Source organism: Myotis yumanensis, unplaced genomic scaffold (assembly GCF_028538775.1).
Source record: "Myotis yumanensis isolate MYYU_CA2020_CCGP unplaced genomic scaffold, mMyoYum1.0.hap1 SCAF_17, whole genome shotgun sequence".
In the NCBI taxonomy this organism is placed as follows: Eukaryota; Metazoa; Chordata; class Mammalia; order Chiroptera; family Vespertilionidae; genus Myotis; species Myotis yumanensis.
This window is the reverse complement of record NW_027223768.1, coordinates 20,380,785-20,407,488: the sequence shown is the minus strand read 5'-3', so window position 1 is coordinate 20,407,488 and position 26,704 is coordinate 20,380,785. Positions and strand designations below refer to the sequence as shown.

Sequence of the window (26,704 nt, the reverse complement as noted above, 5' to 3'; positions counted from 1 at the left end):
TGTAAAGCTGGTTATGATCAGATATCACATTCCTGGTATATACAGGCTCAGTAAAGGTTACTGATGGTTATGGTTAAAACTATGATGATGATTATGCGCATGCACTTAGCCACCATCATGTGCTTTAAAATCATTCTGACCTTTATTCATTAGCAATGCTAGAGGGAGTACTGTTCAGGCCTTCATTCTCTGGATGCAGAACTGTCACTGCTGTTCCTGCTTGCATTATCGATGGCAGTCATAGACCTGCACACAAACTGCAGAAGCATCCCCAAGAGGATCAGTGGGGCTGGTGCTGCTCAGCCAGGAAACAGCCTGCTCTCCCAGTGGGGGCATCTGGGAGGAGGGGTTTCCCAGATTGAGCCAGATGACAGAATCACATCTTACCCCTCAATGACATTTCTGGACCTCTCAGGGATTTGACTCCGGTGCTCAGGGCCATGAGGCCATGCAGTTCTTGCTCCCCCCTCCCTCACTGTTCCTTTTCCTTCTGTCTGGCAGGCAACTCCCCATCTGACGAGTCAGAGGAGCGGGAAAGAGACCCCAAGGTGCTAACGTTCCCAGAATACATCACCAGCCTGTCGGAGTCCGGCACCAAGCGCATGGCAGCTGGAGTCCGTATGGAGTGCCAGAGCAAGGGACGGTGCCCCTCGTCCTGCCCCTTGTGCCATGTGACATCCAGCCCTGACACCCCTGCCGAGCCGGTCCTGCTGGAGGTGACCAGAGCAGCCCCCATCTATGAACTGGTGCCCAATAACCAGACCCAGCGGGTAAGAGGCCTGAGACTCTTGGTTTAGGGAGGCAACAACAACAGAAGGCATTGCCGATGGCTCAAGGAAGTGACAGGTGCAGCTGAGCCCATGCTAGACTATGGATAGTGAGACTTTTTGTTTAGCTAATATAAGCACCTATTTTCTTATATTTGCATATTAGTTCAAGTCAGTGCATTCACAACTCCCATAGTAATGACTCAGGAGTCACAACTGAACATTCAGTAGGGCTTTGAGCAACAGGGGCTGGAAGGAACAAGGTAGATGGGGAGGCATAGCGGTTTGCAGTCACCAAAGTAATTGCTCAGAAAGCCTCGGGGGACAGTCCTTGGAGGAGTTCAGTTCTGCCTCCTGTTTGCTGCTGCAGTGAGAGTAGCAGGAGCACATTGGACACCTGAGCCTGAAGGGGGTGTTTCTCACCCACCACTCTGACTCAAAATGCCATGTCCATGCAGAAGTTCCTGCTTTATATTATGGTGCAGGTCATGACATCTCCCAGCCACCCCTCCATCTCCTCTGCTTCTCCCTTTCCAAAGATGCTCAGGGAAAAAGCAGGGACCCAAAGGGATGAGTGGGGAAAATGTGACCGAGGCAGTGACTTAGCTCATTTCCTCTCTCTGTCCTCCTCAAGGTCATAAAGGACAGAGTGGGACAGAACAGACACAAAAACAGCAACAACACAGACAAAAATAAAAACCTGAAAGCTTAGGGTGGGGACTTCTGAGACTATAGGCAAAGGTGACCTTGGGGACAACCCCTAGTAGCGTCTCAGCAGTGAGCCTCTTACCTGCCTGAGAGGTGTGCCCATCCAGATGGGGTGATAATTGCTTTCTCTGTCCTCTTTTGAGGGACACCTGGTGTGTCACAGTTTCATAGGTGGTGTCTAAGCCAACAGGAGGGATTTTATGTGTGTGTTTCTCTCTCTTACTAGTGTCTGCCTCTGCCACAGATACTTCATTGAGTGTTTGAAAATAAGGTTTGTCACAGGAACAAAAAGATAAATTGTTCCTTCGGTTTACAAATTCCTCTTCTGTTTGATAGAAGTGACCATGGGAAGAGTAGTGGGAGGGAAGAGAACTCTGGCAAAGGGCTTGAGAGGATGAAAGAAGACCCAAAGGAGACCCAAAGCCCAGAGTGACAGTGGCTCTAATCCAATGCCCAGCCCTGCCTTGCTTTGTCTTCTGGCAGGTTGAAGAGGGCAAATACGGATGCACAGAGAGGCATTTGAGAAAGAACTAAGTGCCTCTGGGCAGAGGGAAGAGTGGTAAAGGCAAGTCCCCCTGACTCTCTGGTAAAGAAGGCATTGTTGCTGGAACCCAGGTGTGAAATGATGGAATAGAAAGGAGATAGCAGGTGGAATAAGACTTGCTTCCAAGGTGTCAACCACAGGGACAATTGTGATGCTAATGCAAGATGAGCCCCAGAGGTCCTGGGAGGTCTGGGCTTCCCAGAACAATCTCCTGGGAAGAGGTGCTACTGACTGGAAGTTACTTAGGAGCAAACAGAGCTTTGATGTCCCTTGATTATGGTAACTCAGCCCTGGATCCCCTCTTTGCCCTCTCTTGCAGCTCTTGCAGGAGGCCACCATGAGCTCTCTGTGGTGCTCCGGGACTGGAGATGTCATTGAGGACTGGTGTCGCTGCGACTCCACTGCGTTTGGGGCTGATGGGCTCCCCACGTGTGCACCTCTGCCACAGCCTGTGTATGAGTCCCTTTCTTTGCCTCCCTCTTGCATGCATGCCTCAGCATTATTCCTCAAATACTTATTAGAGAAGGTCTACTATTAGCAAAGCTATGGGCTAGATGCTGGGAAACAGAGAAAACCATGATGCTGCACCTGCCTTCGGGGAGCTTTTAATATTCTAGGGGAGGCAGGTGCACAAACTGTAATTGTAGGAGGAGTGGTTTGATAATAGTTATAGGAGACATGTAAGTGAAGGCTTCATGAAGGAGGTGAAACTTGAATTTCTCCTCGAAGGTGGAGAAAGTCGGACAGCATGGCCAGAAGGTAAGGGGAGGAAGTCAGGTCTATAATGAGGCCACTGGTGTGGGTCTGTGGAGCAGTTAAGTGCTGTTATCCCTCCTCTCCTTATAATAGGTAAGGGAATGGGTTCGTAAAGACTGGAATTTCCCAAGTTGTAGAGCAGAGCCATGGCTAAGAGGCCATGATATTAGCCATCACAGCGTGGAGAGGATACAACTGAGAGATGACTTTGGGTGAAACCAGTGGAGCTTTGGGCTGACTGTGGGTGTGAGAAGGAAGGAGGAGTTGAGAATGGACAGGCTTATGACCTGGGTGCCTGGGAAGATGAATAGGCCACAAATGAGAAAAGAAGCATCAAAGAAGAAGCAAGTGTGAGGAAGAGGCTGGTTCTGTGGGGGCCTGCCTTGGAGTTACAGGGGGGAAGTTCTATAGCGGTGGCCAGTGGTCAGAGGGAAAGATAGTTTGGAACTGCATAAAAAAGTAACCACTAGAGATAAAACCGAAGCAAACCCAAAGAACTGAAAGATGGAACATAGCTCTGAGAAAGAATGCTCCAGAATAAGTATCAACTGGGAAGAGCAGAGGGTCAGGGATGAACATGGGGGTTCTGCATTTGAGGGGTGAATAGAGTACAGAGTGCTGCAAAGGTGGCTGAGAATGAACATGTCCAGTCTCCTGTCCCTCACAGGAAGGCTGCACAGACTGGCTGAACAGCCTGTGAATCCTGAGGGGCTAGGGCCCAAGGCAGGACCCCCTTCTAGTCTCTGCTACAGCATCTGCTATTGGAGTGGAGCATAGAATTATCTTGTCTAATAGGGAGTGCTGGTAGGGCAAGCTGGAGGAGCATGGCCCATGGGTTGGTTAGGCAATGAAAGCGGAGTGAGGATCAGGACCTACGGTACCTGCAGGGCTGAGTCGGCAGGAGCAAGATGGCAGAAGAAACCAGCAAGTGCCAGGCTGGTCTTGGTGAACACTGCCCTCTGCCTGTTACATGGATGTGCAGGTGGGCATTAAAGGGCCAGGACTGAACAGGAAAAGAATCAGAGGGCAGCACAATGGTAGAGTGTCATTACAAGCCAATGTCTTCTCTTGTCCACAGGCCTTCCTTATGTAGTTTTAAATGCACCAGCCATTGGCTTCCTGCTCCTTATTGCTGTAACTTGGACTTTTAGAGTCAAAATATAATCAAGCTAATTATTAGTAGAGGTCCTTCATTTTGGTAGAAAAGGAGATACTAGAAGAAGATGGTGCTTCCAGACTGATTCACCAACTAAGAAATCTGCCTTTGACACGTTACACTGAATCCACCAAACAGTTATCAGGGACATAAGATCTAACCATTAATGTCTTAGGGCTGGTTTCATTTGTAAACCTGCATTTACTAAATGTCATAGACAAAGATCAAATTGGGCTGAATTTTCAGCAACATCTATTAGGGACTTCACTTCTATTAATTCTAATCAGTAGCAGACCTAACTTTCTTGAATTTTTGTTGGTAGTGGGAAATAGAAAAGCACTTTAGCTTTCCACACGTCTGTGTAAATCTCACACAACTCCTGTTTCTCAGTAGAGGCCAGCCTTACTCCATGTTCTCACAGAATCTGAGTTCTCAGAAAGGCTTAGTTACTTGCTTAAGCCTCCTAATGCTTTTTCTTCAAAATAGCATTCTGCATATGACTCTAATTAATGAATTTGTCAATATCTTCACTGTTTTGGGTCTATTCCATCTTTAATGTCATATGCAAACTATGCACTTCTCATAGGAAGCCACTAGAGAACATCTGTTTCGCATTATTTTCCCACTAGCTGAATTCCTTGCTGTTGCTCCCACAGCCTCCTGTGATTTCTTTTTAAAGTTCTTATCACACATTGTTATCATCACATGCATAACTATGTTTGTCTATTGACCACCCCATAAAAATAGGGGCTGGAGCTGGTGTGCGCACCTCTGCGTCTTTAGCACTCACCAGGTACATTCTTATAGGTAATGGGTAAATTAGTAAATCATTGCCGAATTGAAAATGAACATTGCTTCAGTGTGATACTCTCACAGTGCCTTGCCAAGTTGATCCTTGAGACCAGTGACGGGCATCTGTGAGCCGAGTAGAGGCTAGAGGACCAGGATTATGGGGGTGGGGGGGTCATGAGATATGGGAACCAAGGATGGGGGTGAATGGCAGGGATACATGTGAGGGAGCAAGGCTGGAGTGAGCAAGAACTGGGAAAAAAGCCCAGAAGCCAGTGGTCTAGGAAGAAACAGGGAATTGGAAGCAATTGAGAAATCTGAGACCCACACATGAAGGCAGAACAAGAAAGGGAATTGAAACCACGTGGACCATTAGGAGATTCATACCAGTGAATGTCAGTAATGGTTATTGAGTGTCTGCAACATACAAAGAGGTATGAGATGGAAAGGCAAAGAGTGGTCAAGATGGACAATTTACACAGAATGAGGAGACTATGAATTGGGAAAATCAAGAAAAGAATGGAATCAGAATCAGGATACCTATAGAAACCCAAGAACAGACAGTGAAATGAGAACCTGAGTTTGCAGACAGAGGACATCAACCTGAGGACAACTTGACTGGTGGCCAGCTTTCTCTTGCCCAGCAAAGCTCCTCACAAGCATTACCTCCAAACCCACAAGCTCAGAAGACCCACAAGCTCAGAAGGCCTGGGGAAGAAAATACGTTAATTCCCACAGCAAGAGGCGAAGCTTGGGTCCCACCAGCAGGGCAGATCCTGACAGCGCTACAGAAACGGAGCTGACCACAGCCTTGATAATGCAGGCTCTCCTAGCCACTGCCTTCAGTGGGCCTGGATCTAAGCATTATAGGCACATTCTCTTACTTTTTCAAGAGCAAATCCAGACATTATATTTTCAAGCTCTATCAAGGGCTACTCCAAAAGCCCAGTCCCTGACCGTTTGAGATACAGGCACTCATTCATCTTTGACTCACCTACTTATTTAATTACAAATATATGTTGAATTCCTAACGTGTAACTGGCACTTAGATGAATAAAATATAGATATCAAGGATCTTCCGAAACTTGACTCTCCAGTGAAGGAGACAGGCACTCAAAGAGATCGTTGTAGTGGTTGGTTAAGAAAAAGGTCAGAAAGAAGAATTTATACTTGAGAAGGGGCCAGTGGTGGTATAAGAAGAGCCCGCAGGTCTCAGCTGTGTCCCTGTGTCACGTTTCCTCTTCTCTGCCCTCAGGCTGCGGCTGTCCACGGTGCACGAGCCCAGCAGCACCCTCGTGGTTCTGGAGTGGGAACACTCAGAGCCTCCCATCGGGGTACAGATTGTAGATTACCTCATCCGTCAAGAGAAGGTCACCGACAGGATGGACCACTCCAAAGTGGAGACTGGTGAGCATCTCCCACCACTTCCTGGACCCAGGGTGGGAAGCAGGAGAGAAAAACGCCTGCCTCCTGGCTCTGCACCAGGGTCCCAGGGCCCCAGGGCAATTCCGGAGAGGCCTGAGCAGCAGTCATCTTGTCCATTTAAGAGTGTTTGCCTGGTGAGCATCTGACAAAATCTTGTTTTGATTTTGTTTTACTTTTTGTTTATGGAAGAGGTGTCCATTTCGTTGCCTCTAGGCACACTCACAAAGAACTAATGATACAGCACACTAGTTATCCTCACCCATAATTAGAAAACAATTCTGTGCTAACCACTGCCGTGATTACAGAAGAAAAGATTTCTCTACTAATAAGGCAAAAGCACATGTGGACAGATTCGCTTACCCATGTCTTGTCCTAAAGCAAACTCTGGTTTTGCTAGGACCAGCTAGAAGAAGAAAGTCTTAGAGTAGTGGAATCACCTCATGAAAAAATGTTTCATGCCTCACTATTTCACTGTCCACATAGAGGAAAGGTCAAGGTAAGTCATTCCTGAAACTTTCACATGAGTGTGGTCACCAACAGGATGGTAGCATCCACAGTCTAACTCAGGATAAATATCTTCTGGCAAAACTGTCACTGAGGCTTAGAGACAGTCAGTGTCCTCAGGCACAGATTGCTGTCCACTGCTTCTTCCAGGCCCTTTCCCTGATGTGCACAGGCACCATGAAGGTCTGGCAATGACCACTGACCAGAACAGCTGTTCTCACCAAGGACATTGCATACAAACTCGCAATGTGGCATGTCCGTCTTGCCTTAGTTGCTTCTGAGCTAACTCTGGACAAATGGCTCTAAACCAGTTAGTTAAAGGTGAAATAGTTATAAAAAACTATTCCTTCTAGGTCTCCTTTCTCTACCTGGAATTAAGAAGCCTGGGGTCCAAGCAGTTTTAATGTTAAGCTGTCACTGAATTGATCCTGTGTCCTCATTGCTTGGCCTCGATTTCTCATGCCTTTTCCACCCCTTCCCCCGGGCAGAAACGGTGCTGAGCTTTGTGGATGACATCATCTCCGGAGCAAAGTCTCCTTGCGCCATGCCCTCTCAGGTGCCAGACAAGCAGCTCACCACCATCTCTCTCATCATCCGATGCCTGGAACCCGACACCATCTACATGTGAGTGACACCTACTGCCCTGCTGTTCCTTCCCCCACACATCCCGAGGCTCCTGGCTGGTTCCTTTTTGCTACTTGGGTTCCTTTGGAGACTTGGAAAAATGTTTTGAGTCTCTCAAGTCTTGTCCTGATCAGCATTACACAGAACCTTCTAGGCACAGTAGGGGGAGGATCAAGAAAGATAATATAGTCCCATCCTGCAAAGAGTTCACAATATAGAGAGGAAATAGAGAAACAACTAACCTTGACATCAGGCAGAATGGAAAAAATGCTGGATGGAAGAGCAAGGGATGTGTTGAAGAGAAAGGAAAGTGGTGGATTGTGACTTGCAGGGACATCTGAATTGGATTGGGTAGCATTTCAGTAGGTAGGGTCATGTTGGAAAGGGCATACCAGGTGGCAGGATCAGCTAGGGAAAGGCAAAGAGGCATGAAGGTGAGTAGTGAAGTCGTCCATGGGGCGGAGGAAGCAGAGGGTGAGTAATAGGGATAGAAGAGGGCAAAGCTGGGAAAATAGAGTGAAATGCTGTATATCAGAGGAGATTATTAATTTTTTGGAGGAAAGGAGCAGAACACCAAGAACTCTGCTTTAGAAAGCTAGCTCCAGTGGCATTGAAATAGTTTACTGAGGTTAGAGGTGGTCCACATTTTTCTTCAAAGCACACACAGTGAACTCCATTATTGCGGCACCTGCAACAGCCCTGTTTTCCCTGAGCGCTCCTCCCATTCCTCCCTGTGCTCTGGGAACAACTGAAAGCTATTTGTGAAGCAGACACACAAAAGACACCGAGAGAGGAGAGAGAGATCATGATGCAATCCAAGTCCTGGTAGGAAAATTTGAGAGCTAAGGCAGAAACCATTGTGATGTAGTTCTGGGACCTTCTGACCCCATCAGGATGAAAAACATTTAACAGTTTACAGATGAGGGCACGAGAGTACCGTCGAGGTTTCCAGAATAAATCATTTCCATTTCTGCAGTCAGGGAGTTCAAAGATGAAAAGCACTAGAAATGTGAGTGCCATTGATTGCATGATGAACTTGGATGCCCAGGCTGAATATTTCCAATATAAGAAAAGGAAATGTAACCAGGGGGCCATGCTGATGAAAGGAAAATATGTGAGTTTTTACTGGAGGAGTTGGGAAATAGAAACACAAATGCTAATCCTAGGACGAAGGACAGCCAGCCTACTTATGATCGGGCAGTTGTGGCCCTTTACGAGAGGGACAGACAAAAGGAACAAAGTAGCTGCTGTAAAATTCCTGAAACTCAATGAAACTGGAATTAATATTTATAATAAGGGCTCCATAATCCCTGTCCCTAAGTCACAACTGTTAATTAGGAATTTCAAAGTTCCTATGAGCATGAGGCTGGCGTTGTCTGTGGGGAATGCCAACCCTCACCCACCCGGGACCCTCCTCAGGTTGGCCTGATGTGGCTAAGTTTCCTGCTCAAAGAACTGAGGCTGATGCCTCCTCCCACTCTGACACCCCTGGTGAACTTCCAATTTTCCCTCTGGCTTGTAAAACGGCAAACTTTCTGTGACCTTGAAGAAGTTAAAGACCAAGCATGGGGCTGAGGAAAAGATAGACAGTGTGCACTAGGGCCTGGTGGAAGGTGGCACTGCAGATCACAGGACCAGGGCCTGGCCTGTGAGACATTCCTCTGCATTAGGGTGGAGGGAGGCTGAGCTTCAGCCCCCAGTGCAGAAGGAAAGGAGCCCTGGGTAAAGTGTTGAGAACACATGAGCCCCAAGCCTGGATCGTTTCTAACCTTCTAACCACTGAGTGTAAGTGAGGCTCTTAAAGTTTCTGCAACAAAGCTTTCTCATCTATAAAATGGAGGAAGGCAGCCTTCATTCATGGAGTGCTTGCCATGTGAGGGCGCCTCTGGGAATCCTTCTGACCCTGTGAGATTAAGGTGATTGCTCTCATTTTATAGCTGAGGAAACAGACTCAGCAACACTGAGTAACTTCCCTAGAATCACACAGCTGGTAGTCTGGGGTGTGGCCGGTGGTGAAAAATGGAATCAGAGTTCTCATCTCTTCACACACTGCATTTCAAGCCCCGAAGGATCTAGTAGCATGATCCTAGCACCTCACCTTGAGGCACAGAGCTGGCTCCTCACCTGGGTGCACAGGGGTAGAACTGCATTTCAGAGACCTGGCTGACCTTGTCATCTGATGCATTTTATTTAATGCACTTCAAAATCATTATTCTGAGTTGGGTCCACAGCACAAGCCCAGTTAAGAATCCATGGTTGGAAAATATCTTAAAGGGTGTCTGGTCCAACATCTTCATTTTAGAGACAAGGAGACAGGCCAGAGGGGGGTGACTCCGTGGCCTGCTAGCCCAGGCCCTTCGCCACAGCCATGTGCTCACAGGGAGAACCACTGCCTCTGGGGCCTGTGACAGCAGACAGGTAATTCAGAAGGGAGCCGATCCGGAGTGATCCGCAGAAACCACCCCCCCACCCCCCCAGCCTGGAAGGGAGCCTGTGAGAGCAACAGATCTTTCAGACCCCAGCCCTGGAGCCACAGCCAGGCTGTGCTGGTCCACAGCCAGGCTGTGCTGGTTCACAGCCTGCACGTGAGGATGGAGGGCACTGGGACCCCTGAGGAATGGCTCTGAGGTCAAACATCCCCTCTACTCAGAAGGTTTGGGACTCGTGTATTTGTCAATATTTCCTCAATAGCCGTTTAAGGAAAACCAGCCGTGGGAAGCATTTCCTTCCCTAATGCCTTCCTTTGCTATTAAAAATAGTGCCTAGGACCTTACATTTTATACTAATTGCCCCTTTAGAGTAATTTGGGAATTAAGGTAAGCACAGGCATTTTTATCCCAGTTCAGTATTCTCTCAGTTTAGCTGGAATTTAAAGCAAGATGGGACACAATGCCAGGCTGCCGAGCAGTGGGCCTGCTGCGGGTGGGTGAGAGGAACTCTGTCCCGGGCATATGGCAGAGGCTGTGGAGTGGACGGAGCCACCTGTTTGGATGAGACAGGGAGCTGAGCACCTGGTTCCGGTCTAAGGCCTGCGGAGCCCACCGCTGTGGTCCTGGCCACGTGTCCTGCACGACCAGGATGCCCAGTGAGATGGAGGCTGCCTGTGTGCGGTGCCCGTGGCTCCCGAATGAGGACTTGGGGAGGGCGGATAAGGCGATCCGCACACTGATACACTGACTTTCTCTGGGCTCCTCTGAGGGAGGAAGTGTGGATGGATGCAGGGTTGTCTTTTCTCTGCGGAGACGACAATCCCACCACTTTCTCAGCCCAGCAGACCTTACCTGGGCACTCGGCCTGGGCATCTTGTCCCTCCCTCTAGCTCTGCCAAAAGGAAAGAAAATTCAGAATTGCCAAGACTGCAGCCTCCCATGAGGACACAGAAAAGAAAGTGACAAGAGAGGCAGTATAAATGACTTTTATTCTCATTGGGTTGGGGACAGAAGCCCTGGGCAACAACACCAGAAGTTACTGTCAAGGTCACATTCACATTCCTCCCTGTGTCCCAGAACCTCCGCTTTGTCACCTGTGGGGGAGGGGGTTATCCACTCAGCCTTCAATAGCCAGGTCTTCCTCCTCCTCCTGGGGGGGCTCTCCGGAGGGGTGAGGGCTCCTTCTCATTGTCACAGCCCTCTGTGGCTCGTTTCCACTGGGGATGTGAGGCAGCACCCCTGTGGTCAGAGGAGCTGCGTGCAGGAAGTAGAGCCCAGCCACCAATACATCAGGGCCCCTCCATCCTGGTGGTTTCACTTCCGACTTTAAAGAGGAAAACTGCCCTCATTCCTGTGTGTCCCAAGTGTCAGCTGAGCACAAGACAGGACAGAGCAGGATCAGTGACCTGTGCAGGGTCGTTGGGCTCCAGGTCCCGCACGAGGTCTCCCTGTTTTATTATCATCCCCATTTCACAGAAGAGGAAAACCAGCTCAGAGGAGTTAAACTAACATCACATGGTGGGGAGCAGGGGTCTCAGACGCCGGTTCTGACCGCCCCATAGAAACAGACTCCTGCCTCAGCTCAGTGGTTGTCAGAAAGTAACTGGCATGAGAATCGCCTGGGCCTCATCCCTGGAGTCTCCATCCAGTAGGTCTGGGTGGGGCATGATGCTGCTGCTACAGGTCTGGGGTCCCCACTTTGATAACCAGTGCTCTATGCTATGATGCTTCCCATCAGATAATATACCCAAGACCCACCAGAAAGCAGTGAGAGGCTTGGGACCACACACCTTGTGACCTGGGTGGTGGCAGTAAGTGCATCATGGAGTCGAAGAGTATCTGGGGGCAACTCTCCCCCCCCCCCCCCACCTCCAATCCAGGCAGAGCTTGGCCGTTCTCTGATAACGACACCCTCCCCTCCCTGCCAGGTTCACCCTGTGGGGTGTGGACAACACAGGACGACGCTCCAGGCCCAGTGACGTGATCGTGAAGACCCCCTGCCCTGTGGTGGATGATGTCAAAGCCCAAGGTAAGCGATGAAGGATGCCCAGGGACTGCCCCTCGCCACCAGGAGGAGGGAGTCTGTGGGAACAACCTAGAGCTCAGGGGGGATAGGGGAGAATCCAAGGCCCAGCAGAGGGGCCCCTCTCTCCCAGGAATCTTCTCCCTCGCCTCTGGCGGAAATCCTCGTAGTACCCCATCATTCCACAGAGTGAATCCTGGCGTCAGGGACGCTGGTGCAGGCTCTGGGCACACCTGGGGACTCACCGCGTGCTCAGTACCTGCTGGGGTCCCCATGACCTCTGCCCTCAGCATGGAATCTGGCACTTACTCTCTCCATATTTTGTGTACATCAGCAAATGTGAAAAGCCCTATCGATCAGTCTTGGAGTGGAGCTGAGATAGTGTTCTTCCATCCCCCTCCATGGATGGACTGGCAGGGATCCAGCAGCTTCCTACACCCTCGGAACGCAGCCCCCTGCTCCCTCGTGCCCTCCCTCTGTTGCCTCTGCCTTCTTCCTTCCACATCTTTATCCTCCCTCCCACTTGCCTGGGGTCACACTACCTATACAGTATTAATCTCTGAGCTTTTGCCTCAGGCTCTCTGTTTTTAGGAAACATAGGCAAAGACAACGAATATTATAACTAAAATTAATCTGGGAGGTATTCTATTCAAAGGCTTTCATTTTATAGAAGAAAAACCTGAAACCTGATGGGGCAAAGGTAAAGTGATTGACTCAATCCACTTTCTCCAGTTGCTGGGCTCAGTATTCATCAATATCACACACGTGTATGCAGGTGTATATGCCTATACACATGCATGTGTGCCTGAATATATACTCGCTTACATATGTATGTATATAAAGTATTTGTCTTGTCGCCCTTCTCAGAAATAGCAGACAAGATCTACAATCTCTTCAATGGCTACACCAGCGGGAAGGAACAGCAGACGGCCTACAACACCCTCCTGGACCTGGGCTCCCCCACCCTTCACCGAGTCCTTTACCACTACAACCAGCACTACGAGAGTTTTGGAGAGTTCACCTGGAGGTGTGAGGATGAATTGGGACCCAGGTAATCAGTCAACTTCAGTGCCTCTTTTTTCCCATTTTTTAATTAAAGTTATGGTGTGACATTAGTTAATAGGATCATATAGATTTCGTGTAGATTTCTACGTTACAAGGTTTGTGTGTTGCACTGTGTGCCCACCCCCAAAGTCAAATCTACTCCCTTCCCTCTGGTAACCACCACACTGCTATTTGTGTTAACGAGTTTCAGTTTTATATCCGACATATGAGTGAAATCATATGTTCTTTAGCTTTGACTTATTTCACTTAGCATAATATTCATAAGATCCATCCATGTTGCTGCAAATGGCCTTCCTTCATCCTTTCTTATGGCTGAGTAGTATTCCATTGTGTATATGTACTACATCATCTTTATACAGTCCTCTATAGCAGGACACTTTGGTTGTTTCCATGTCTTGGCCACCATGAATGCTGCTGCAATGAACTTAGGGATGCCTACATCTTTGTGAGTATGTTTTCAAGTTTTTTGTGTATATACCCAGGAGAGGGATTGCTGGGTCGTATGGTAGCTCTATTCTTAATTTTTTTAAGGAATCCCCAGACTGCTTTCCATAGTGGTTGTAGCAGTCTACATTCCCACTAGCAGTGAATGAGGATTACCCTTTCTCCATAACCTCTCCAACACTTGTTATTGCTTGTCTTGTTCATAGTAGTCACTCTAACAGGTGTGAGGTGGTATCCCATTGTAGTGTTGATTTGCACTTCCCCAGTTGCTAGTGAGGTTGAACATCTATTGGCTGTTCATATGTCTTCTTGGGAGAAGTATTTTCAGGTCTTCTGCCCACTTTTTGATTGGGTTTTTGTTTGATATTGAGTTCTTTATATATTTTGGAAATTAAATCTTTGTCAGAGCTATTGTTTGCAAATATCATCTCCCATCTGGTTGGCTGCCTCTTTGTGTTGTCGTCAGTGTCTTTTGCTGTGCAGAAGCTTTTTATTTTTATATAGTCATATTCTTTTATTTTTACCTTTACTTCCCTTGCCTTTGGGGTCCAGTTCATAAAATTTTCTCTATAACCAAGGTTCATAAGTTTAGTACCTATATTTTCTTCTATGTAACTTACTAGAGGCCCAGTGCACGAATTTATGCACCAGTGGGGTCCCTCGGCCTGGCCTGTGGGATCAGGCCGAAACCGGCTCTCCGACGTCCCCCGAGGGGTCCTGGATTGGAAGAGGGTGCAGGCCAGGCCGAGGGACCCCACCAGTGCACAATTGGGGCCGGGGAGGAACCACAGGAGGGCTCCAGGGTGTGTCTGGCCTGTCTCACTCATTCCCAATCAGCCGGACTCCAGCAGCAAGCTAACCTCCTGATCGGCAAGTCTTCCTTCTGGTGGTCAGTACATGTCATAGTGAGTGGTTGAGTGGTCTTAGCATATCATTAAGCATATTACACTTTGATTGGTTGAATGGCCGACCAGACACTTAGCATATTAGGCTTTTATATAGGTCTTTGATCCATTTTGAATTAATTTTTGTACATGGGGACAAACTTAATCCAGTTTCATTTGTTTGCATGTGACTTTTCAGTTTTCCCAGCACCATTTATTGAAGAGACTATCTGTACTCCATTGTATGTGTCTGGCTCCTTTGTCAAAAATTACTTGTCCATATACATGCAGTTTTATAGCTGTTCTTTTCCATTGATCTGTGTGTCTATTTCTCTGCCAATCCCATGCTATTTTGATTATCGTAGCTCTGAAGTATAATTTGAAGTCAGGTAGCATGATGTCTTCTTATTGGGTTTATATATATACACTTCCTGATTAGGGAACATAAATGTCACAATTTGAACAGCACGAACATTTCCTTTATCATCTTGATTTCTAAGGGCATTTGGATTGCCAGTTTCTCTCTTGTAACTCAAGAGTCAGAAGAAAAATTGTTTAATAAAGTGAGCAGGGGAAGAAATACGGATCTCACCGTGTAGTAAGACCTACTGCTGACTATACAGTCTTTTCCCAAAACTTCCCTCCCAGGAGACCCTTTAACTAGTTTTTCAAGGCTCAGTAAGATTTGAAAATAATGTGTAGTTTCATTGGCTTGTGGAAAATAAAGTTTTAACTCATTAGTGTCATGGATCTCAGGAAGAACCACAGGAAAGAAAAAGTTCTATTTTTCTTGCCTTGAGGTACATCAACCCACTTTGGAGTCATTTGTGGGAATGATTAAAAAGGGGTCTGTTGGATACCTACTTCCTGTGAGCAAGCAGAAAGAATTCCTTTACTTCAATCCAATTCATGGAAGCTTTCAGGTGGAGCCAAGGGTTGAAATACTTTGGTAACAACACTGATTGCATTGCTAGTAAGAAAGAAGACCACAGGCTCTGAGATAGTCAAGGGCAGACCCACATTAATTACTTTTTTTTTTAAAGTGAACAATGAAAGTAGCTGCAAAGATTCAGAGGGTAAGTAAATCCATTTGTTGTAAAGGATGGCTATGGTATGTTTATCTATTTCTTAAAGATAATAGAGATGCTGCTCCTCCCTCTTCCTTCACTCCCCTTTCCTCCAACTCAGGACATGCAGCAAGATAGATTAAGAGGATGGGCCGCCAAAGTCCCTGTTGATGATTATTTTTGGAAAGCTTGCTTGGCCAAACTGCAGAAAAAGCCCATCTGTATTTTGTCAGCAGGTGGGGGGTCAGATTTCCTCTGACCCACCATTGAAGTTGGAGCAAATGTGACTGCCCTTCCGGTGACCTCTCACTGTATTAGATCCTTGACTGTGCTGCTGGGGCTCAAAATCTTTCCTCCCGTGTCCTCTCCGCCCCTCTCTCAGTGTGCCCTCCTAGGAATGTGGTGAGCTCACCCCTCGTGATGCTCATGGCCAGGAATGAAATGAATGCAATTACTGTTCTTTGAAAGCTCGTTCTAAATGGCGTGCGGAAGCTTCGTTTTCTGGAAGGAATTGTTGACTAAATGGGAAGGGATGATTTATCACCTGAGACGTTAGCCTAGTGGTTGATAAGGACTACAAGAGTTTGCGTTGAGCTTCCCAGAACAGCATTGTCCAGCTTGTTAAAATAGACCCTTTCTCATGGTCTCTGGTCACTCAGTCTCTGGAGAACACAGTGAGTGAAGGATTCCTGCTCCTTCACACATCCTGAGTGTTTGACACCAGCGAGCTATCAGAGCTATCAGGTAGCTCCCATCTCTGATACACACCAGTGAGATAGCGGGTGGGAGGGCCATTTCCCCAAGCTACACGCACAGGCGATCATACTCTATCCTTGGCCCAGAGGCATCACTCCTTTCCAGTGTGGGAAGGCCTCGCCCTGCTCCTTTCTCTTCCAGGGATCTGCAAACAGCTCAGGTGCCTCTCTCATCACCTCCTCTGCCCACCTTGATTGAGGCTCAATGGCAATGACCTCCTTCCTCTCTGAGGGAGATGGCAGAAGGGAGCATGAGCTCCCCGCAGGTTAATTAGGTGATGTGTGCCCCTGAAAGTCCGCACATTCCACAAGAATGACCCTGTGCCAGCGTGCGCGAAGGCCTTATTGACCTCGTCCATTCCACAATCAATTACCTCCATACCCCATAGCTAATTCCATTTGCTATCCCCGCAAGATCACTGTTTCAGCTGCTTCTACTCAGTGCAGAAATAGCATTGAAAAGAGAACTATTCAAATACCTTATTTGCCATCTAATGATACTGACTTTAAAGAAAACTGATTTGATATGTCTTTCAAAACTGACATCTCTATGATTTTAAAAGGGCAGACATTCCCACCAGATATATTAGCAGTTTCCTCACTGCATTTTGTGTCCCTGTCTGCCCCACTCTGCACAGCCATGCTATTACTGGTATTCCATTCATTCGCTTGACAAATATCTATGGAGAGCCCCTGTTCTAAGTGCCAAGGATAGAGCAGTAAGCAAACCAGGCCAGGCTCTGTCCCTCGGAGTGTACAGCATCACACTGCCTGTCTTCCCCTCTTTCTAACCTCCATGCTTGTCCCCTAGGAAAGCTGGCCTCATCCTTTCCCAGCTTGGGGACCTCAGCAGCTGGTGCAACGGACTCCTGCAGGAACCCAAGATAAGCTTGCGGCGTGGCTCCCTCCGGTATCTGGGCTGCCGCTACAGCGAGATCAAGCCCTATGGACTTGACTGGTCAGCGCTGAGCCAGGACCTCAGGAAGACGTGTGAGGAGCAGACCCTTAGCGTCCCCTACAACGATTACGGGGACAGCAAAGACATCTAGCACCACGAAGCCAGAGAGAAGCAGGAGAGAGGAGGACATCTGGGTAGGTTTGTGGGTTTTTAGTATTTTTTAATGGAACATTAAAACCTCCACAGGTGACATCTAACCCAGGGAGAAACCGACCCTTGCTGCCTGCAGGATTTCTTCACTATGTTCTCCATCTGCATGACCAGGACACAACCTGCCAGCCAGCGGCCTCATACAGCACCATTTCAAGTTTAGGGGATTTCTTTGGGGCTTGTTTTGCAATTGATTTGTTGATTTTTCCCCCATGGGGTTCATCCAGGAAGGGCCAGTACCACCATCAGTGTTTAGTGAACCGAAGTAATTACCCATCACAAAAAACTTCTGCCCCCCCACCTCGTCCGTACCACAATCATTATGTTGCTGCTAGTAGCTTTGCAAATCATTCCTCTGGACACACATAGGAAAGAGGCATCTTCTTCCCCCACCTGGTTGCCAGGAGGGCACCCGAGTGTTGGCACGGGCAACAGTGGGGGCCTAGCCTTTCAGAAGGCACTTTGCAGGTGGACCAGTGACGGCCTCACCTGTCCCCACACACTCAGCTACCCTGCCCTTGACCAGGGTCCTTGTTTGGAAACATGAGAGAAAGGTCACGGAGAAGATGTAAGGCCAGCCACAGAGCGGTGCTGATCTCCTCTAAACAGTAATAACAACGGACCACGTTCACTGAGTGAGTACTAGGCGCCAGACGCTGCTCTCTGTACTTTACATGTCACCAAATTCTCACAACAGGCCCCCTCCCCCCAGTGTTATTCTGAGCTCCTTTTCAGTGATGAGGAAACTGAGGCAAAGAGAGGGTACGCACCTTGTCCCAAATACCGCCTCTGGTCTGTCTGGATGGCAGTGAGTTCAGGCCAGCCTGCTACAGAGCAGGGCGCTTACCCCGCCAGCCTTGTGCTCAGTGTCGGGGTGGGAGCTGTGACAGCCAGGGGTTCTGGCCCAGAGAGCCTCCCCTTTCCCACCCCTTGAGGTGTAGATGCGCCCACCATGGGCAGGAGGGAGAGCCCAATGCACCCTTAACTCTGTAGCTAGAACACCTTTGGGACCACGGGGTCCCCACCCATGCTGGGAGTGAAGACTGGGCTACGGCTGTGAGCTCAGGTCGCTCTCACCCACCCCCCCTCCACAAGATCCACAGGTTCATCGCACACGATGGACTGTCCCTGCCTCAGAGACCCCCGACCCAGAGCAAAGGCCTGCAGGAAACTTGGCCATCCAATGCAGGGCTCAGCTAAGACGCCTCAGGGGAAAGTTTCTCACCAGAAGGAAGATGCCTGGGCAGTGGGTCACCAACCAAGGGGGTGGCGAGGGAAGGCCACCTTCGCAGCTGCCACTGTGTTCTGTCCTTTATTCAAGTTTGAGCAGAAAACCAGGTCCACGCAGCAGCGGGAGGCTCCAAGGCTGTCCCTAGCGGTGGGCAAGGTAAGGGCAGGGAGTGACACCCAGCTTATTAATCTTTGCTCTTCCTGTCTGGGACCCATCCTTCTTTTCCCTTCCTTCCCCAGGATTCTCTTCCTCCTCGTGTCCCCCTCGCTGCACCAGGCATGTGCACACACATATACACCCACCCACACTACACTTACACACATACTTCTCCCCCCCCCCCCCCCCCCCCCACCCATAGCTGGGTCCCATCTATTTTGATGTTAAAAGTAAGGGCTTGAGTGGAGGGTTTGTGCCCTAGAGAGACACATCGATCACACCCTGATGACATTCCCCAAAGCGTGTCTGGAGGAACTCACCTGCCTAGAGAGGGTGATGGTACCGGGCCAGTATTCAGCCTCTAGTTTCCAAGCTGCCAAACAAGTCTTAAGGGAGTTGGTCCTGTCCACCAACACTCACCCAGCCTGGTGTCCCCACAAATGGACACCATGAGAGCTGAAACCTTTCTGAGTGTGCAGTCATTTCCTACGGAGTTTGGTCTATTCGTTATTTTTAGTTAACCGCATTTCTTGATATTCAAATGTTCTATTAAAAAAATGAGTGTGAAAACCCCCACTTTACTACTGTAGAAGGAAGAAAGAATATGATTGACCCACTTCAGGTATAGCAGTATTGTTTAAAAGAGAATTATTGTACGATTACTAAAAATGGAACTAAATAATAAAGCTGTTAGTAAGTGTCCATTTGTGTGGGTGTTACCTTGTGTCTTTAAATAATTGGTGTCTGGTTGGACCAACTGGGGAATCATTCGTTTTAAATGTTAGGTTCCAAATACATAGGTCTTATCACCTGTCATCCGAACTAGAAAAAAAAAAAAGATTTTAACAGCAAATTATTGCTACCTAGTGATGATTCTCACTTTTTCTCTGCCACCTTCTCCAAATAAGCTATTACACCCACAACACACTGGTGGGTAAGATGAGCTTGTTCTCCATCGCAGAGCGGGCACTTTATGGGGAAAGTTAGACATGGAAGCCTTCATTACAAAGAACTCCAAACACTCAAGCTCTTTTTTCTCTCTACAATCTACACTAATAAAAGAAAAACATGGTAATTAGTGTACGACCGCTACCCTTTTCATTGGCTAATCAGGGCAATATGCAAATTAACTGCCAACTAAGATGGCAGTTAATTTGCATATGTAGGCACAATGTAGGGAGGCGAAAGGGAAGGCAGGAAGAAGCCCCCTGCCACTGACAGTGATTGGAAACCCAGGGGGCAGCTAAGAGCCGGGGGGCAGTGCAAAGGCGGCCCTGGAGGTCACCTTTGCCCTGCCCCCCAGCCATGATCAGAGAATCGGGCGCCTTTGCCGCCCTGGCCAGTGATAGCGGGAAGTAGGGGTGGAGCCAGCGATGGGAGCTGGGCACGGGCGAAGCTGTCAGTCCCGGGAGCTAGGGGTCCCTTGCCTCGGCCTAAAGCGGAGCCCGCGATCGTGGGGCCGCTGCAGCTGCGGGTCCCCGCTGCCCAGGCTGGAGACAGCGCGATCAGGGCACCGCTGCCGCTGCGGGTCCCCGCTGCCTGGGCTGGACGCCTCAGCCAGAGGTGTTAGACCTGGGCAGGGGCGGAGCCTGCAACCGCGGGGAGCTGGGGGTCCCCTGCCCAGGCCTGACACCTCTGCCAGAGGCCTCAGGCCTGGGCAAGGGGCCGATCCAGAGATCGGAGGGTGATGAGGGTCAACTCCTCTGGCTGAGGCATCAAGCCTGGGCGGGGGGGTGGAGCCAGCAATCGGAGGGGGCTGGGGGTCCCCTGCCCAATCAGGCCTGGGCAGGGGTCAGAGCCAGTGATCAGGGGGAGATGGGGGTCCCCTGTCCAAGCCTGACACCTCTGGCGGAGGCATCAGGCCTGGGCAAGGGGCTGATCAGGCGATCGGAGGGTGATGGGGGTCAACGCCTGAGGGCTCCCAGTATGTGAGAGGGAGCAGGCTGGGCTGAGGGACACTCCTTCCCCCCAGTGCATGAATTTTGTGCACTGGGCCCCTAGTGTAACTATAAATAGATGTCATCTCACCGCCACTCCCTTTGTCTTTCACAACCAGATGTGAAGTGTCTGCACACTTAGTAGGCCCCCTTGCAAAGTAATGATGAGCCTTCTGGTCTTTGCAAGCAGGAACGACTATTAAAAGAAGATGAAGACTGTGGCAGTTTTAAAACATGGCTATACACTCTTTGACATCTCCCATTTGAAAGCATGTTCTGCGGGCTCTCTTCCTGAATCTGGGCAGGTTTGTGACTATTTTAACCACAGATTATGATAGAAGTGACACTATGTGACTTCCACATCTGAGTCATAAAAGGCCTTGGGACATCCCACCTTCTCTGGAATTCTTACTCTTGGAGTCCTGTGTTATCACGAAAGAAATCTCAGGCCACCATGCTGGAGAGGTCATGTGTGAGCACTCTAGGCCAAGGTCACATGTGAGCGCGTTGGGCCCAGCCTTCCAGACATTCCTCCTGAGGCACCTGACACATGAACGGAGCATCTCAGACCCTCTGCCAGATGCACACCACCCAGATACCTCTATCAATGTCTCATGAAAGAGCAGACTCACCCTGCCAACACCAACAGATTCCTGACCCTAAAAGTTAGACAACATCATAAATAAAATGGTTATTAATGTTTAAGGTCCACATGGCACATGAGCTGAACAGCAACATTTCACTGAACAAGTTTTCTGTTGTTTTGTTTTGTCTTGTGATGATGGGAGGGGGTGCCTTACATGCAGCAAAAATGACCAAGAAGACACAGCCATCTTTACATGTCCGGGTCTTGCACTCAAGGCTCCTGTGACGTGAGTTTACTGGCATTCGTGGAGAAGGGGCACCTCTCTTGTCTGATTCCACTGAGTGTGGATGCAGACTGGCATAGGAGTCACAGTCGTCCAAGTACACCCCTCCTCCCACCCTGTCATCTGGTCGTAACCTCAGACAGGCCATCCCAGCCACTGAGATGTCTACACACTGAGAGAACCCTACCACACCCACGGAGCTGTTGTGTCTGCGCCATGGTAACCCTTACCGAGAAGGTCAGTCTCACACGCTTCAGACCTCTCTAGACCTTCCAGACAGTCTCTCTTGGGTACCAAACAGGGGAAGATGTTTTGATCTTCACTCCGTAGGCTCTCTGTCCCTTGGCAACACAAGAGGGATCTGAGGAGGCCCACAATAGAGGTGTTGGTGATGGAGCTGACGGAGCAGGCAGGGAGAGGGGAACATAAAGGGAGGGTATTTGGTTGCCACAGCAATACCAGCAAACACTCAAAGGGGAGGGTGTGGCCCAGGATTTAACGAAGTGCCACTGGGTTTGAGCAGCAACTGGAATGTCTGAGTGTAGCTGCATTCCTCCCCACGGAGCCGGGCCAGGCCACCAGCAGGGGCTGCCGGGACCTCTCAGGGAATGCTCCTGGTGAAGACAGGCTTGGAACAGACAAGCAGGCCTCAGGTGTGGACTCTCTGACCCCCGAGCCACAGAACGGGGCCTCCCAGAAGGAATTTGGAAAACTCCACAAAGAGCCAAAGCAGACTTGATCTACAAATTATTGCCACCACCCCCCCCACCCCCCAGCCAAACACTGACCCTGACATTCTTCAGGGTATGAGCAGGCACTTGAAAAGTTCTTCCCTGCAAATGCTCACCTCTGGCTTTCCCTTGCTGTCTGCCTTCTCCACAGAATCCTCACAGTGGGATTGGACCTGGGTCTTAAAACCCTCACAGGCTGACCGAACAGAAGACAGGTTTGTGTACATATTAGCAACAGGAACGTGGGTGGCAGTAGGCCGGAGAGGCAGGTCTGGAAAGATGCTGGAACAAGAGAGGCAAGACCACAGACATGGAGCACACAAAAGGCTGAGGTCAAGGCAGGGTCTGTGTCAGATGCCCAGTGGTTAGATGAGGCTTCCGCTAGCCAGGAGATGAACCAAAATGCCCAAGTGAGGCACCTGCTAGCCAGTTATCCATGAGGAAGGCGGCCTGCAGCTCCCCCTAGAGCAGTGGTTCTCAACCTTGGCTGCACATTAGAATCACCTGGGAATCTTTTTAAAATTCTGATTTCTGGGCCTCATCCTCCGGAAATTCTGTTTCTTTGTTATGGGGTGGGGCCACAACATTAGTAACAAAGAAACAATTTCCAGAGGATGAGGCCCAGAAACCAGGATTTTAAAAAGATTCCCAGGTGATTCTAATGTGCAGCCAAGGTTGAGAACCACTGCCCTAGAGGCTGGAAAACATACCTTGGGAATCTGACCTGGCCTTCTGATCCAGGTCCTCAGACTCAGCCCTTCTCCAAACTCAACTCTCTTCTGTCTCATTTCCCCTTCCCCTGAGCATCAACTAAGGAGGCAATTCTTATCTGAGAGATAGCATGAAGGGAAGCTGAGAACACGTGGTGAGATTTTAAGTGCTAATTAGGGTGATTTGGACACTTTGTTGGGAAAGGAAGGAAATTCATTCATTCATGAATATGGATTATTTCTTGAGCTCTAGCTGTGCTATGGAAAGGAACTCACATGAACACTTTACAGGCCAAGTGCTTCCAAGGGTCACTAAAGTGACCCCACTGAATGCTCAGAACAACCCTGCAGATATAAACGTATCCCCACTTTACAAACAGGCTCTCAGAGACCCAGTCACCTGCCAACACCCTCCTGAGCTGGAAGTCTACACTAGGTCTTGAGTCTGAAGCCTGTACTCTCTCAATAAGGAAGGATGATACAAAAGGGCCTGAAATGCCTACTAAAGTTCACTTCAGGAGACGAGTTGAAATACATGGAAGTCTCAGTACCACCAGGAACTTCATTTATATCTGGAGGGAACCGTGCTACCCTCCCCAAGCCACAGCCATGGCCTGGGGTCCTCTTTACCTCATTAAGGTACAGTGTCTAGCTCTAAAGTCGTATGGGTGGGTACAGATTGCTTGTTAATGAGCATGCTACCCAGGCAGAGCCCTGGGACACGCTTGGACATTAACAAGACCCTCTAAGATTGTGGATCAGTTACATTGTCTTGCTGACAATTTCTTCTTTAACTAAAATTTTTAAAAAATCTCTTCCCTTAATACTTGGAATCACATTCTAACTAATTTGGGGCCTTAAACTGGCACACAGCATGGCTTTAAATGAAATTATATTTAAAACACAGCCAAAGGTTCAGAGAACATTTAATTGCATGTGAGGGTGTGTGTGTGTGTGTGTGTGTGTGGCGGAGGAGAGGGGGAAGGGGGGGGAGGGAGAGCAACAAGTTCATTAGAATATCTCAAAATTTAAGCCAGAAAGTCCACAAAAAGCCAGCATATCACCATCCCTACTGCTCCAGCTCCATGGTAGACACCTCACATTCACTATGCATTGAAGTGGGGAATTATTCCATTTTACAGATGCTAAAATTTAGTCTTAAGCCATTACGTGACTTGCTCAGGATCACCTGACTTTATCTCAAGTCAGGTTGTCTCTTAGAATCTCTATCTCATCTGATCAACACTTACTATTTCTTTCCAACCCATGTGGAATACACATCTAAAAACCGAAATGTGCCTATTTGTTAACCGGGCTAAAGTTGACCCCTGAATTAAACCCAGTCTCCTGTGTTGGCCCAGTATTATCGTCACTTCTTGGACTATTGTTAAAGAACCAGTCAAAGAATAAAGGTCACGTGTCCACAGGCCCACCCACCATCCCCAATACAACATCCTTTTTTTTTTTTTTTTTTTTTTTTTGGTTTTCACATCCATAAAAATGTAGGTTGGGATTCAATTCAGCAAAATTCAAGGTTTTGTCTAGGCAGGGCCAGAGATCTAACGAGTGAGAGTGTGTTTCCAGGCCCCCGTGTGGGGATGTGAAGTATTGGCTTGCCTGAAGCCACCTGGTCCAAGGGGTAAACATGGCCAAAAATCCAACCTGTGTTACACTTCTCAAGCCATGGTCTCTGATGAAGGGGGGCTGGTTTCTACTTCAAAAGGCACCAAGTGGCCTAATGGAGCCCTGAGCTCACCTGACTTCAAAGAGTTTACAGTTGACTAGGGGGAAGACAAGAACACACGGAACCAAACATCAGTCAACTAGATCGAGTATCCTAGGAGAGGACAGGAAGGGCTCAGGGACACAGTAACATTTTCAAGAACAGCTTCATGACAATGAAGAACACGAGAAGGGGCCGAGGAAGTGAGCAGGTTTTGGCAGATGGAGACAGGGAAGGCACTCCAGGGTAAGGCAGGAGGTTGGGGGATGTGCCCACAGACGGGGAAGAGGTGCTTGTTCAGAGGCAGTGGCAGGTCAGTGCTGGGACTGGTCTGGCCAATGAGGACATGCAGAGCCTGTGGACTCGGTTCCCTGAGTCGCAGGTGGCTCGATGGGAGCTGTGCTTTAGAAGGAATGATGTGGACTCAGTGTGCTGGGGGGGGGGGGGGGGGGGGGTGCAAGAGGCAGGGGTGGGGACCTTGCTTGGCCATGTTACCACGGTCTGTTGAGGGGTTGATGCAGCCTGAGCCAGGGGAGAGCAGGGCAGATGGAGGAGAATGATGGGTGTGAGAGGTATGGAGATGCAGTGGGTTATGTGCAAGCATAAAGCAACTGGTGGCTGAAGAGACCCTCCCTCTGATCCCACTCTGCCCTCAACTCCTCCCTCCCGCCTTCTGCCCCAGAGCTGGCCTGGGTGCACCTCAACACATGCACCCAGCTCTCTCCCACCTCAAACCTGCTGCTCTCTGTGCTGGCTTACTCGGCCCCCGCTATCCCTGGCACCCTCTCACTTTCTGCACGTCTCCCAGAAGCATACAGGGACCTTCCTATATCAACTAGCACCTCCCCACACCTGGCCACGCCTCACCCCTTAGCCACACCTTATTTTTTATTTTTTCATAGCCTCTTAACCAGCAGACATACATTTCTGGGTATATTGTTTGTCCCTTTAACCTCTTTCAAGCTCTATAAGACAGAGACTTGGTTTAGTTCACTGAGTAGGTGCTCAGTAAATATTCATCAAATGAAACAATGACATTATCAGCTATGTGGGTATTCTCTGCTTCGCTAAAGTCAGAGAAGTACAGATAGAAATTGTACAGCTCTGGGGCACAGTGGGTTCGTTAATGCTAGGGACTTGAGATTAGGCAGGACGACCCACAGAAGGAAATGCTACAGTGAACAATTCGACCTTTCAGAGACTGGAGCCGAGGACCCCACAAAACAAAGAGGAAAAACAGAGGCTCATTGGCAAGGAGCTGAATGTAGAAAATCACTCACACCTCAAGGTGCACTGGCCACCAGACTAGACTCTGACCAGAAAGTGTGCCTTTGAGTCTAGGTAGGCTCACACCAGGGCAGACCTGAAAATAACCATTATTTTTTAACCTCAATCTTACCTGTTCCAGACCGAAATACCCAAGGCACATACATACGCATAGAGGCTCTGTGAGCGTGGACCATGGTGACATAAGATTCGCACCTCCTCCATGGCCAAGCCCCCTTTTTTTTCTGAGCCAACCACTGGGTGAGCCAGTGAGATGCCCCAAAGCCAGCCCCGGAGATGCCCTGGAGCTGTTTACTGGTATAAGTGGGACCTTCCCACTGCCCTCCTGCCCAGCCAGAGACCCTCACCATCTGGTTGGCCTGAACCCGACCAGGGCATCTCCAGCTGACCATGACTCAGCCTGTCCTTTCAGGTTGTCAGCCTGTGGAAACAAGAGCCCCCGTCTCTCCAGGACTGTCCCTGGGGAAGCTGTTCGGGAGAAGGCAGCCTTGCCAGATGGCTCCAGCCAGCTGGCCAGAGTGGCATCTGCAGGGGCATCTGCTTATACTCAGGGCCTGGCATGGGAGGGAGCTCCCAAAGGCTCACTCTCAGCTGTCCTGCCCTCAGTTACCAAAAAGGCCACAAGGACACCCAGGAGCACCTTGGAACACAAGCAGGTGAAAAGACATGTCACCTTCCCATTTCAGTCAGGTTTGCGCTGGGCCTCGTGGGCGGAACATCATGTAGTGGAAAGCAAGCATATTCCACATCCCATTTGGGACCGAAAACTGGGACTCCCATCCCAACCTGCACTTAGTTGTATGAACTTACATTTCTCAATAACCTGTCACTCAGTGTCCTCATCTGCAAAATGGGGGAAAACAACATAAAAACACAAACCTCTTCTTGCTCTGCCTAATTCATGGGTAGCCATAAAGCATACGAAAGCACTTTGTGAACCATAAAGAAAATACCAGGTAGTACTCTTTTTACTCTCAAATGTTTACGTTAGTCAACTCCCTGCCAAGGCCCG

General features: G+C 49.0%; 1 protein-coding gene across 4 annotated transcripts in view; it reads left to right on the top strand.

Moving 5' to 3' along the window:
* Window positions 1–19,131, top strand: part of ASTN1 (astrotactin 1) — a 281,624-nt gene extending 262,493 nt beyond the window's left edge. For all 4 annotated transcript variants that reach the window (XM_070396322.1, XM_070396324.1, XM_070396323.1 and 1 more), the window contains exons 17-23: window positions 502–770; window positions 2,339–2,472; window positions 5,976–6,127; window positions 7,138–7,273; window positions 11,631–11,731; window positions 12,593–12,776; window positions 16,752–19,131. In XM_070396322.1, coding sequence (XP_070252423.1) covers window positions 502–770; window positions 2,339–2,472; window positions 5,976–6,127; window positions 7,138–7,273; window positions 11,631–11,731; window positions 12,593–12,776; window positions 16,752–16,989 — 1,214 coding nt within the window. In that variant the 3' untranslated portion in view covers window positions 16,990–19,131. The remainder of the gene's footprint in view (window positions 1–501; window positions 771–2,338; window positions 2,473–5,975; window positions 6,128–7,137; window positions 7,274–11,630; window positions 11,732–12,592; window positions 12,777–16,751) is intronic.
* The last annotated feature ends 7,573 nt before the right edge of the window (window positions 19,132–26,704 follow it).